The sequence below is a fragment of the Desmodus rotundus genome, chromosome 2, assembly GCF_022682495.2.
Source record: "Desmodus rotundus isolate HL8 chromosome 2, HLdesRot8A.1, whole genome shotgun sequence".
NCBI classification, from domain to species: Eukaryota; Metazoa; Chordata; class Mammalia; order Chiroptera; family Phyllostomidae; genus Desmodus; species Desmodus rotundus.
The window spans coordinates 89,139,366-89,153,992 of NC_071388.1; the positions used below are offsets into that span (position 1 = coordinate 89,139,366).

Here is a 14,627-nt window from a genome sequence, read left to right on the forward strand (position 1 = left end):
CTTTGCCAGATTGGGGAAGATTCCTTTCATTATTTTTTCAAATAAGTCTTCATTTTCTTGCTCTTCCTCTTCTCCTTCTGGTACCCCTATGATTCAGATGTTGGAATGTTTAAAGTTGTCCCAGAGGTTCCTAAGCCTCTCCTCATTTTTTTGAATTCTTGTTTTTTCATTCTTTTCCAGTTGAAAGTTCATTTCCTCATTTCGTTCCAAATCACTGATATGAGTCCCAGTTTCCTTCCCTTTACTATTGGTTCCCTGCATATTTTTCCTCATGACACTTTGTATAGCCTTCACTTCTTCCTCTATTTTGTGTCTATACTCAGTCATTTCTGTGAGCATCCTGCTTACCAGTATTTGAACTCTGTGTGTGATTGGTTGTCTATCTCCTCATTGCTTAGTTCTTTTTCTGGAGTTTTGACCTGTTCTTTGTCAATTGGGCTATATTTCTTTGTCCGGGCATACCTGTTATGTTGTAAGGGATGGAGCTTTAGGTATTCACCATGGCAAGGCTACCCAATTTGCTGAAATATAGTGCTGTATGTGGGGAAGGGGTCAGAGAGGGAACAATGCCACTTGCTTGGCTCTTGCCCTACTTTCAGTCACTTCTTCCACTACCCACAAACAAATTGCACTCTTTGAGGAGCTGCCCTGATGCTGATTCTTGGGTGGGTGGGCTTGTGTACATTCTAGGACCCTGTGGGCCCCTCCCACAGACTCTTCTGTGACACTGGCAGTTTCTCCCACCACTGCAACCTCCACAAGTTTTTATAGCCAGAGGTTATATTGAGGCTTTTTTTCCCATGCTGGAACCCTGGGTTTCTCAGTCTGTCTCACTTCCCAGTTGTTCCTCATGGTTTTATCTGCATGCTAATTTGGGACAGCCTGGTCCACCAGCTGCTGCCCTGCTCACCCTAGTCTGCCAGCTGCCATCTTGTCATGCATCCTTTCCTCCCTAGATTCCCATCTTGGCCCGTCCTACTGATCTGGATTAATGTTTTTTCTTTAACTCCTTGGTTGTCAGACTTCTATGCACCTCAATTTTCTGGCAGTTTTGGTTGATTTTTGTTTTTAAATTGGCTGTTATCCTTCTTTTGGTTGTGCAAAGAAGCAAAGTGTATATACCTACTTTTCCATCTTGGCCAGAAGCTAAAAATCTCTGATAAAGCTTTTTAGAAATAATTATAAATATACATAACATAATTTTCCAAAGTCTTGGGTAACTTGGATACTTGGAGTTTTGCTGGGTTAAATGGTGAAAATTATTAAATATATAGAAATTTTGAAATAACAGGATACTAAACTAGTAATTGATCTGAGTTTGCCTACTTTGACTTTTTATTGCAGAAAGTGATTTTGGATCTGTTAACAAGTATATCTTGTACTTTATTTGAAGTATGTCTGTTGAAAGTGTGACAATGGAAAAAACCTGTTTCTAAAAGTTAAGAAATGTATTCATAAAAGTATCAATCTAAAGAATGTTACTTTGGTCACTAAAAATCAAGGTTTCTAAGAATTAAGAATTCTAATTAAGTTGGGAAGAAATTGTATGGTTTGAATTAAAAGGTATAAAGTATGAAAACATTTCTTAGTTCAAGAAAAAGAAGAATGAGTCAAGCAAAGTTAAGAAGATTGTTTATTTTGCACAGTCTCTGTAAATTGAAGAAAGTTTATGAGGAGAGATCTTAAGAGGAAAGTATATATTAATAGTTAAGCTGAATAATGAATTTAATTAGGTAAATTAATATAAACAGTAAGCTAACATGGAATGTTTGGTTTTTCTTCAGTCTGTTAAAAGGGATAAAGTTTTTTTATATCTGCCTAGAAAGCAAAGATTCTATTTTTAAAAAGTTTTGTGTTATGTTGTGTTAATCAGGTACTTGATTATTTAAAAACACATATTCTTTATTGTAATAACTGAAGTTTTGCTGGCCTGTATTTATGTTTGATACCTTTATCATCACTTTGGGTAAATAATAATTTAATATTGTTTTGTAATGCTATATATTCTTTTAGTCAAGTGTGTTGGACAAACTTCCCAGGGTTTAAATTTTAAGAGACTTTGTCTTGACCTAAAATTGGCTTTGGGTCATTCCAATGGGTGCCTGGAATGCCATGGGGACTTGAAATTCTCCTTATGAAGATGAAATTTTGAAAAAAATTAGGCCTATTTGATATGCTTAAAGTACATGGAATCTTTGTCAAATAAATAATAACTGTGTTCTATTTGTATACACACCTTTATTATTAAAATGGATGTTCTAGAGATTATATAAAAATCTCCAAGAGCTTACAAAGTCCTGATATAATTTCACTTGTAACAAATTCCTTTGTCAATTGAATTATAATCAGATCTTTAACCACTTCATTTAGGTTTTTTTGTCATTTATAGAGAGTCATTGTTTTACCCTGATGCATTTACAAATATGTTATATCTTGAGAAAGATCCAGGGAAATGACTCTAACTTATTCTAAATTACATATTTCTGAGAATAAATTTTCAGATCATATTTTTGAACTAATTAAAGATTACTAGAACACAATGGAATAACTGGATTTATAAAAATACTGGCAAATAATCAGCATAAACAAAAATGTATTATGGGACAGAATGAACTAAAGATGACTGTAGCTTTGTAATATTTTATTGAAAATATTAATAATTTTTAATCTTTTTGTTTTTCAGACATAAGGAAACTTGTTTTTGTTTTCTTAAAGTAATATGGTAAATTATACTTTCATAAAAAATATTGAGGCATTTATATTTTTCTCCCTACCCAATCTCTCTGGAATTTAGAAAGTCTTAATAAGTGAATGTTATAATTTACACAGCAATATATTTGTTGGCATAAATCCAATAAGAATCTTATTTCTTTATAACAGGACACATAAAACTAGTTTCCAATTGTGGTTTTATTAACCAAGACTTTGACTGGAATGTCACGTCTCAGAGAGAGACATGCCTAGATACTGGATGTCACCAGTAAACTTTTAACAAATGAAGATGGACTTTGAAGCCAATAAAAGCCCCTTGGAGAAATGGCCTGGTACCCTGCTTATTCATAAGGTTCATGGCAGTCTATCCAGCTTAGAAACAACAGTTGCTTCCCTGGGAGGTGGCAAGGAACAACCTCAACATATTTTGGAGGACCTCAAGAAATTGAGGAACTCACTCAAAGTTATAGTTATTGCAGTCAAAGCCTGATGGCAACTGGGTGGCTTGGCTTTTCTGCCCTTCAATTACTACCCTGTGGTAGTAATTGAAGTTCAATCTGGAAATTTCTTACAAGATTCCATCCAAGTACATTGAAGAGAGCTTATATGATCAATTGCTATTCCTATTATGTTTATGCAAATAATCAGGCCAAATTGAAACAAGGTTTAATGCAGTAAATGAATTGGTCTTGATTTGGTTCTTTGATAAGTAGAGGGTAGTATTAAGGAGAGAAATTGTGTTTCAATAGATTCTATAATACACAGTTATGGATATTAAGCTCTACTTCAGTTAATTGTCTTCAATGCTTTATTTTTCACTTATGCACAGACAAGATCAGAGCAAGGACAATAAACCAGGTGCAGAAGGTCACCAAGGTGGAAAGCCTCCAATGACTAGCAACAGGAATGGGAAAGGTAAATAAATAAACAGAGACACATACACAGATGGTGAAATGGAATGGTGAATGAGGAGGCCCAAAGCTCCTCTAGATACCTCCCCACCCATTATTATTTCCCCACAGGTGCCCCAGATACAATTGGCAGTAGAAAACAAGTTGGTTGACTTTTAGTAGACACAGGAGCTACATATTCTGAATCAAACACCAGACTGACAAAAAAATAAAAATAGAAAAACACAAGTCTTGTTTGTAAGGATAACAAGACAAATGCAGCAATAAGCCTCCCTCCAGCCTTTGGAATGCCTTTCACAGATGAAAGTTATCACATGGCTTCCTTACCTTCTATTTGCCTGGATGTCCCATCTCTCTGCTGGGATGGGACTTGCTCTGTAAATTGTCCACCCAAGTAACTTTTCCTGAAAGTCAACAGCTTTACCTGCAGGTCCCACCAGAACATGCACTCAAACTCCAGATGTTTTTAACCTGTACAGGGGGACCCAGAGGAGAATTATTCCCTCTTTAGATCTACAAACAAGTAAGTAAAACTGTTTTGGGCAGATGGGACTCCAGGGCAAGCAATCAATTTTCACACAAATGGCCTGAGATCTTTCCAGAAAAATCCCAGACGGTGGTAAATATTTTTTAGATGTACTCTATTACCCTGGTGAGGGTCTGCTGCACATCAGCATGTACTTCGGAATCTCTCCAAGACTTTATCACCATAGCCAATGAAACTGTCACCTCACTTGCTAATTATCAGGAATCTCCGGATACTCAAGCTAAAGTTGTCTTAGGTAATTGAGTTGCCTTAGACTACATATTAGCAGAACAAGAAGTTCGTATGACCATCAGCTCCTCTTGTACTTGCACTGAAACCTTAGTTCAGGAGGAAATAAGCATCACCAAAATCAGGCAACACACTCCCTCACTTCAACAAAAATTAGGCCATCGTACCCCTCTTTGAGGGAACTGGAGATTGATTTGTGAGTCTATTTTCATGGATACCACAAGGACTCAAGATCATGTTAGGAGGAATTTAATTTAGGTTTAGCCATTCTTTTATTTATAATGCTTGTCTTTATTGTTTTGAAGCTTTTATGGCTTGTTTTACCCACACCAGAAAAATATCTCTTCAGAGGTGCCTGCAAAAAATATATCTGCTTTTAACTCACAACACTTTGCTTTACAACAGGCTAAAGCTTTTCATTCCCCCAGAAGACTCAGAGGACATCAATAGCTCCATAGATATGAAGGAAAAATTGACAGTGGAGAATTGTAATAGTGATTGAAATAAACATAATATCTGATTAGGTGGTAATTATAGAATAGGCTGTACTAACAAACTCATAGAAGATTCATGTATTAAAAGTGTCATTAGAAGTATTTTATAGACATCAGCCATTGCAACTCCTGCTCAAACAAGGCATGACCCTGATGACAAGAAACTGGGCAATTGTCAGCAATTCATATCTGAACTAGCAGATATGCTCCCTGCACATCCTATTCCCAGATATCAGCAGTGAATCTTCAGATAGAGGATGAAACTACATGATGAGGCACATGGAGATAACATTGAAACCCCCCAAGAGCAGAGCTGAGAAACTGCACATCTCCTTAATTCCTTAATTCCTTAATTCCCGACTTTCCATGGTTGCCCATATAAACTAGCCATGATGCCTAAGATACTAAGAGGGGCTTTGAGATGAGAGGCCCCCATCTTCCAGGTTGCTGGGACCTGAATAAAACCATTTTTCTTTTACAACAGTAACTGCCTCTCATGTATTGGCTTTCAAAGCAGTGAGCAGCCAGATCGATCTGTGCTTGGTTACACTACTATTAATAACAACAACAACAAAAAAACACCTTTTGGGCCATATATATATATCATATATATCATATATGTATCATATATATGACATACTTTTTTTTCTAAAGTCATTGCATGAAGTAATTTTATCCTTAAACAACATTATGAGAAAGGAATAATCATTTTCCCCTGAGGAAATTAGGAAACTGAGTAACTTTCCCAAGGTCACAAAGTAGAGAATTTGAACTGAAGCCCAGGCAGTGAAGCTCCAGGGCTTTTAACATTACATCTGATCGCCTCCCTATGTGTGTCTCCCTGGATTGGTAGAAGTAGAGTGGCTGACTAGTATCTCTTTTGGCTCAGATACCAAAGGGTACAAATTAAATTAGTTAGGGTAGGATCTGTTGAAACACCCATCGGGAAAAAAGTGGCTCTTTATTGTAATGAACCTACACAGAGACAAGATTTCTTTAGTTCAATTCAATCTAAATCCAACAGCAAGACCATCCACAATATTATTCTTTCTTTTTCCTCCCTTCCAGTCAACAAATACTTATTGTTTAATGATAATATAAAAGAAACTCTACTGTACATTATATGATTCTGAGACATGCCCACAAGAATTAAAATAATATATTATAATAATATAAAGTAGAAGTAAATTATAAAATTTGCCCAATAGTTTATAAAACCATCAATTATATTATTGCAATCTTTGTCATTTGATCTGCCTCCATTTTCTTCTCCATATTCTCTCCTCTAATATCCCTCTGTCTCTATCCACATTTTCATTACTTTCTTTTTAGTGCTTTTTTCCTTTTGCTCATGTCTCTTTTGTCTTCTATTTCCCTTGTCTGCATTACTATCTGTTAGCTAGCTACACCACATTCAAAAAAATGTGGGAATAAACTATTTTGTTTAAAATACTAAGTTCTCCTGAATTCATTTTCTTTTTCCCATCCACTTTATCACTGCTCAATTTAGACCCTAATTGTCTGTTCTTACTAAATTTCTCCTTATAATTCTCCAAAATTCCCTGACAATTCACCCATCTTCACCTTCACACTGTTTTCTGATTTTTCTAGCAAACCAAACATACTTTTGTCATTTCCTACTTAAAATTCTTCATTTGTTTCCACGATCTACAAGATACAGTCTGAACTTCTTTACAAGGTTTAAAAACACCCCGCCTACACATCTCTTTTTTCTCCTAATTCTTTGGGTTTTACCCTCTAGCAACACAGAAATACTAGTACTTTCCAACACACATCATACTTTATCATGCCTCTGTAACCTTCCATCTACCATTCTCCTATTCCCTCTGCTGCTTTTACCCCATCTGTATAGAAAAATTCCTATTCATTCTTTAAGATTATTCATCTGTTTTCTTTGCTGTTAGGACTTCCAAGTCTTTTAAGCATACGTGGTACTTATCCTCTGCTCTCTCCTGTACTGTACTACGCTCCATTATTTGCAAGAATATTATGGTTTGGAAAGTAAGGACTTGGGCTTTTACATCCCCAAGCACTAACATAGACTCCAGCACATAGTAGCTCCATCATCTTTCCTAAATTTAACCTACTCTTTTATTTATTTTTGCTTCTGAACTCTTTCTTGTTTACTTTTTTATTTTTTAAATTAAACTTATTGAGGTGACATTGTTTAATACAATTATATAGGTTTGAGTGTATAATTCCATGATATGTCATCTGTATATTGCACTGTGTGCTTACCACCCAAAGTCAAATCTGTTTCTTTACCTTCTGTCACCATATATTATTTGACTCCCGTTACCCATTACTACCCTGCTCCCAATCCTTTCTTCCTGGTAATCACCACAGTTGTCTGTGAGTTTTTGTTTGTCTTGTTTGTTCATTTATTGCTTTGTTTCCTTTTATTTAACCTACCAAAATGCTATGCATAGCTCTTCTTTCTGCCCAAACATTAGTTCCAAATATTCTTTGGAACCCTAGTGATCTACAGGAGTTGTATATTATAAATGGAGTTAGACTTTATTTAGATAGCTATGTACAGTATATGTTTGTTTTCATTGTAAGTTTATGAGAAAAAGTCCAATTGTTCTTTCCCCCAAATAATCCTCTTATCTTTTAGCTTCATAATGATTCTCAAATGCATTCGAGGTCTATAAAAAAATAAATCACAAAAAAATAGAAATTTCTACTTGTTTTTACCACAATCTAGATGAGGAACATAAACAAAAAATCATATGTATATATGACTAAAACACCTACATGATTTCCTCCAAATTTACTTATTTCAAACCCACCTCTCCTCAATCTAGATTATTGCCAATTAAAAGAACAAATTTTGCTCATTTTCCTTTTTTATTTACATTAATTGATGAATTGATGTTGGCTTTGTGATTCTAAATACTTTAACTTAGACAAAATAACTGGTACAAGGGAAAGTTTGGGGAACTAGTCACGGAAAAATAGAGCATATGTCAAGGTCTGATCAAGAAAACAGAAAACATACTATGTTACTGAGGGAACTTAATAATAGGGTACTGTTACACCAGGGTTCGAATGGGAGTCTCCAGACCAAAAAGTGGAACACAGGTCATCCAGAGATATGAGCTGTAGGAATCTATTAACACCTTTAGAGCTGTGGGAACAAAGGGAAGGGGTTGGATTATTAGAACTCAGAAGCCCAGGGAAGGGATTCTGGTGAGCTAGGAAATGGACCTCTGAGAAGTGGGTACAGCTGGGCTGGTTTTGGTACCTTCCAGGGGTCATGATGAGTTTGGTTCTTAGAGTGTACAGCAAGTGGGAGGCTGGGACCAACTGCTGATGACAGGGTCAAGGGCTTTTACTGCTGAGGTGATACTGATAGGAACAGGAAGCAAACAGAAAGGAACAGGTATCTTCTCCTCTACTCTTGCCTTCCACCTTCCTTCCACTGACATCTATTGATAGCATAGCCCCCAAATCACAAACCCAGTGTATGGAAGTGTAAATATGGACAGGAGAGATAATAGCTTAATAGCAGCACTAAAATAAATTAAATCAAGAGACTTAAGCGATAGTCAGTATAATCATCTTCCAGTTTAAAAAAAACTCAACATGATCATATACTCAATACCTTAAAAAATTAATATTCTTCATTTGAGTTTATCTGCTACCAGACATGTGTCTGAGTATGCTATGTCTCTATACTTATCATTTAATCATACAATCTGGGACCGATATGGCAGATATTGTTCTAGATGGTTGGATTTCAACAGTGGAAAAATAGCCCCCACTCATCCTTGTGGAACTTTCATTTTAGCAAAGGGAAAACAGGCAATAAATAAAGATCTATACCAGGTCAAATGGTGAGTGCACTGGAGAAAATAAAGCAAGGTAAGAGGGGATAGGGATTGAGATGGGGTGGCTCTTTCTTATGGGATGGTCGTAGAAGATCTTGAAGACACAGTGAAATTTAAGCAAAGAACTCAAGAAATATGAGGAAGTAAACAGTGTAAATCTACGGGGGTACAGAGATCTTTTCAGCAGGAAATAGTTGCATTTGATAAATGTGTAGTTGGTAAAGATTTGTAAATCGGTGGACTTTTGTGGGTTTGTAGTTTGTTTTTTAAAATATTTGCATAGTTCTGCTTTCGAAGACTGTGATTACAGCCAGGTAAAATCAACATATTATCAAATATAGTACCAAGTTCAAACATTCCACAAAGCACTGCTCATCTCTTTCATTGAGGGAAAAGCTATATTTCATGTAGCAGGTTATAAAAAATTTGCTGATGGTAAGTGGAACTACCTAGAGTACATAGTGGCCTACCAATACTATAAAATACTCCCTTTGCTTCAAAGTCAGTTATGAAATTATAATAATAATTTTAAGCCTTTAATATGGATTATTTGAGTAAATGTAAAATGCCCAGAGTTGTATATAATTACTTCTTTGTTAACATGTCAACCTTTGTTTTTTAGTTAAGAGTTAATGAACCTCAATAATTGGCCAACAGTCTTTTGAGGCAGAAAGTGGGGTGGATATCATCAGTATTCTTAACCCTAAACAAATGAAATTATTTTTGACATTAGGATCATGTTGCTCTTTATTCAGATTTTTTTTTAGAAAATACATGCATACTTTGGATTCAATAGTAGCACAGATATTAATGTTACTATAATTAAGTATTCCTTCAACTAGTTTGTCCCTTGAACAATAAAGGTAAACTTGTCTTTAAAGTTAGACAATTAAAAACGGTGTAAAACCAAGTAATGCTCTCATGTTACAGGTTTTTACAAAATCAATAATTCTAGTCCTTGGGGGAAAAAAAGCTATACAACATAATGTAAAATCTTTTTCTGTAGCTAATAATAATTTCCAACAGGAAAGCTTGAGGTTGGCATGTCTTTATGTCAGGAGAATGTAATTTAAGACTGGACATTTAAGAAATAGAAATTTGAGTTACCTCAGCAAATTTCTTTTTAACTTAAGAATCTCGAGAGGTTAGTGGTGCCCAATGGAAAGTAAAAACTTGGTTCTGGAAGAAAAACCACCACATGGACGGTAGTTTTTGCACTTAACCTCTGTGCCTAGGTCCCTCCAGCTGTCAAATAGGAATAATAGTAATTGCTACCTTCCGTGAGAAGTGTGTGCTTTGACATCTGTGGCTGAAGATGCTATATCAACACAAATTATTATTATAACATAATGCTTGTATGCACATAAAGCACTAGCATGGCGCTCTTTTAATGCTTATATAACATCTATAAATACTACTCTTCCAAGCTCTCTCTTCACTTTAGGTCAGAGGAGAATATAATCATATAGCATGCCACCAATCCACTTCTCAAAACACAGATATGTATTTCTTAAATCTCCGCATCATCCTTTCGAGAAGCACTAAACCAGCTAATGCCTCGTGGTGTCCATGGCAATCAAACAGTGGCCCCCATATTAAGCCTTTGGCACCTTTTCAAATGTTGGCTAAATTACTTTTTCTGGAGACTGGAACCATCAGGGAACGGCTGGGGGGTAGGGGGAGGATGAACTTGGCTAACGGCATTAAATTTTTGGTTAACATTTAACTGAGTATCAACAACGTATTAAAGTGGCTATCTTAACAGATAATTAGCTAGTTGCTGCGCAGTTGACTCGAAATTTAGCAGTGAATTAGGTTTAGGGAATGCAAAAAACGAAAAAAATTAATTTTCTCAAGGGAAATGGTGGTGTCAGCAGAGCTTAGGAATGTCACAATAGCTACATTTCGTCAATTATGATCATCACCATCAGGGGATTTCCCGGAGCGAATGCAGGGCAAGGTTTAGCCATAAGTGCACCCTGAGAATAGGTGATGGGAAGGAGTGGCTCCTGGAGACAGGCTTAAGGGGGACGGCAGAGGCAGGCAGGCGTAGAGTGGGAGAAAAGCGGGTGGAAGAAGAGAGGTTCTAAACTCAGAACTAGGATGGGAGGCGGAAGTTAAAAAAATATGTGGGCAGAAGGGTAGAATGGTATGTAGCCTTGGACGTGAGTAAAACACTGTCAGTGGGTGGAGGGTGGGAGACCCTAGTGATTGAAGGGGAATGACAGAGTGATCTTGGCGGCAGGCAATCATTTAGTTTAGCTGAGACAGGCGGCTAAATCCTAGTTCGACTTTCTTATTGGAGCGTGCCTGTGCCAATCGGTGGAGACGGCAAGATCTAACGTACAATTAATAGTGTTAGGACTTGAGGACTTGTGTCCTTTGCCTTCAGTCCCCCTCAGGACAGTTCAAACTGTCCACCCGAAAGAACCGCCGGTGGCTGTGCCTCCAAGGTCAGGCCCCCAGAGCTGTGCGAGGCGCGCGGACCAAGAGGGCAGGGCGAGCAACCCGTCTGGGGTGAGGGAGGGCCGTGGTGGACCACAGACGCTCTTCTTAAGGGCGAAGGGTGAACACTTCCCAAGGTCGCTTTCCCGCAGTAAGTTCAAAGGAAAGCAAGTAATGAGAATAAAATTACACGTGCGAACATGCAAATGAAACAAAACCAAAGAAAAACACCACCGCACTCGAGGCGCTCCGATGGGGGAAATCCACGGCCTCCTGTTGCCAGTCGCCAGGCGAGGACAGCTGACAGCCCGGCAGCCGGGAGAAGCGAGAGAGAGAAAGCAAACCTGGGGTCCCTCTCCTTGCCCGGCAACGCCGACCCTTCCATCGAGCCGACCGCCCGGTGAAAGCAGCAAGGAAAATGCCCGTGCAAACGTGCCTCAGCGGGCTGGGGGGAAGTGGGGCTGGAAAGGAGGGGGATTCCGAGAGCGAAGCTGTCCCGGGAAGCAGGAAGGACAAAGTCTCTCAGACCCTTGTGCTCGTGGCGAGGAGACAGATGACTGGTCCAGCAGGCTGCGTCCAGCTTCCTAAGTAGGCAACGGAAGGGTAACCCTATCCTGCCTTCCCCTTCCAACACCCTCCCAGTCCCGAGTCCCCGCCTGAGGGAGAGCGCTGCCCGAGTGAGGCCAGCCACGAGCCCGATCGTCCCGCCACCGCCCTCCGCCTCCATCTGCGCCAGGGCAGCTGTGGACCCACGAGGGGCGGGGTGGGCGAGACCATTGGAAACGCTTGGAAGGGGGGTACGTCGCTGGAACGAGGGCGGAGCCTACTAATCTATTCCAGATTCTTGTGTCCTTTTTAGAGCCCTGCTTTGGGAGAAACCCCGCTATCAAAGCTGAGAGAAGAGATTTTTTGTGTGTGTGTGAAGGGGGTGGAGCTTGGGTATGGGAGCGCGGTGGGAGGAGACGCGGCAAGCAGTCTCGGATCAGACGGGAGCAGGAGTTGGCGTGGGGCGGGCGGGCGAGTTCCTGCCGCCCGCTCAGAGGGTCGGCTTCCTCTCCCCCTCCCACACTGGGCGGGGTGGTGCGTTCCGAGTTCCCAGGAGTTCCAGGCGGGCGGGAGCGGTGGGGGGGGGAGGGGAGTGGCGGCGGCGGCGGCAGCGGCGGGCGGCTCCCGCCTCAGCTTCGGCAGTGGCGTCGGCGACGGCGGTGTCGAAGCAGCCGCGAGCGCTCCGCTCAGTGTCAGCCGGCGGCGGAGGTTCAAGAACTAGGAGTTAGGAACGCACGCGCTGGTTCTTCCGCCGCCGCCGTGCCGCGGCCGCTACTGCCGCCGCCCGGAGCCTGAGGCGCCGGGTCCGGGGGAGCCGGTGGGGGCCGGCGAGCGAGCGAGCGGGCCGGGGGGAGGGTGGGGAATGGCGCGGACCCCGGGACCGGCTCCGCTGTGTCCCGTAGGCGGCAAAGCACAACTTTCCTCCGCTTCTCCCCCCGGAGCCGGTCTCCTGCTGCCGCCCCCGACGCCACCGCCGCTGCTGCTCCTGATCTTCCCACTGCTTCTCTTCTCGCGGCTCTGTGGTAGGTGAACTTAGGCGGCCAGCGTGGGCTGAGGGAAGCGCGACCGAGGGTCCGGGCGCCGCGGCCGGGCCGGCGCGGGCCGCTGTCCCCAGCGGCTAGGCGGTTGCGTTCGGCGGTTGGCTGCGCGAGCGGGTGCCGCAGACTTTTGTTGGAAACTTTTCCCCGCGCCCGGGGCGAGGACGGGGCAGGGCCGGGGCAGCGAGTGCGCCGCCCGCTCCCGTCCTCCGCGCTGCACAGCTCGCCGCGCGGACGGCCGGGGTTCGGGCGGTGCTGCTTTTCTGCCCGGACTCCTCGGTGTGTGCCCGGGAGACCGTTACTTCCTCGCTAATTCGAGCCGGAAGCCAGGAGCGTGGACTGAGTCTGAGGCGCCGGGAAGCACGTTTGTCGCCTCCCTTTTTACCCGGTGAAACTTGAACTGTGAGCCTAGATACCTTTAGGGACCAGAGTCCGACGGAATGAAGTCTTCGGGTCCACCTCTCTTCCCCTTCCACACTGGAGAAGGCACCATATTAGCCCACCCTGCAGCATCCCCTACAGTCAGTTTTCCTAGCTCCTCGGGCCAGGTTCTGCTCTGGCTGCCTCTGGATGGCTTTGTATGGAGCCTGCCGCTGCCTTCATTTGTGGGACGTCCCTCGCACTGCCAGTCTTTATTTCTGCAAACACTGTTTGTGCTCAGGACTTTGCTTTATGTATTACATTCCTGATAGCGTCGACCGTGCCCAGCTCTTCTGATGACAACAAACCCCATGGCTCTTCCCCGTCTCTTCCCTGGTGTTTATGGTACAGTTTTCCTTTCGCATTTTGGGATCTAGTATCTGTTCCTAGGTATTGGAGGCTAAAAATCTACTTAAGGATAGTATAAAAAATATCTTTCATACAAGAAAAATGGACGAAAGTGGTCATTAGTAGAAGGCGGTGATTTGGCAAAATAAGGCCACCGGCCTTTGGGAAATAGATCTGTATGTCCTTTGGTAATACCGGAACACTGCAGGACCTTATTCATTCGAAGCTTCTTTCTTGGTGAGGAAGGTGGAGGAACAAAATTTACGTTTGTTCAAAGAGTGGTTACCAGGACTTTTTTCCTGTACTTAAGGCTACTGTTGGATCTCAGTGTATAATGAAATCTTAAACCAGAAGTTTTACCAGTACTCACTAAAAGGAAAGATGTGTGCGGATTTCTTGGACAGTGGTTTAGAAGCGACTCCTGTTTGGGGTAGGTGTGTCAAGGCGGTTGGTTATGGGAGAGGCAAAGATTTCAAGAGATTGAGTGCCCCTTATAGGCTGCAGTTCACCACTACGTTTCAAGCACTGCAGTGAAAGTTTCTGATTTACAAAGTACATGATGACAAATGGCATGCTGTTTAATCTACAGTGTCTTGTTTGTTTGTTTTTGGTAGCCCAACTCCCCAGATGTTTGGTTCCACCACAGAATTCTTAATGCTTATTACCTCTTTGAATTGATGCAAGATTCTAGATTGAATTTGTGTACTGTTCTTTCCATTAAGGAGGATTGTCGACTACAGTTGGGTGGGGAAAAAGTGTGAAAGAGTTTTACTATCTTGACCTAGGTTGTGTTAAGTACTGAGAGAACATTATTTGTACCCCCAATAAAGGCTTAACTAGCTAGGCAAAAGCCTCATGGAAGACTGGAGTGAGGTGATATGTACGGCTAACACAAGGAAATAGAATTTGGGTAGTAATTTCACAGTTGTGCAAGTGAAGTGTTGATTGCTTTTTGAAGGAACATTGGTTTTCTCATGGAAGAAGAAAAGTTTTTAAAAATCTCTTTGATAATTACTGTAGAAGGGACTTGATATTTTAGTCCTAAAAATTCAGGCAAATGGGCTGTGATTTAGAGGAGGTGTAAA

At 41.2% G+C, this 14,627-nt stretch overlaps 1 protein-coding gene across 5 annotated transcripts in view; it reads left to right on the forward strand.

The window, feature by feature from the left end:
- The first annotated feature begins 12,200 nt into the window (after positions 1 to 12,200).
- The window catches only part of NECTIN3 (nectin cell adhesion molecule 3), a 127,968-nt gene continuing 125,541 nt past the window's right edge, over positions 12,201 to 14,627 (forward strand). The window contains exon 1 of one of the 5 annotated variants that reach the window (XM_053918347.2): positions 12,201 to 12,759. In XM_053918347.2, coding sequence (XP_053774322.1) covers positions 12,600 to 12,759 — 160 coding nt within the window. In that variant the 5' untranslated portion in view covers positions 12,201 to 12,599. Of the gene's footprint in view, positions 12,760 to 12,922; positions 13,540 to 14,627 lie in introns of those variants that run through there. The other 4 variants (XM_053918348.2, XM_053918349.2, XM_053918346.2 and 1 more) reach the window with 4 other exon arrangements.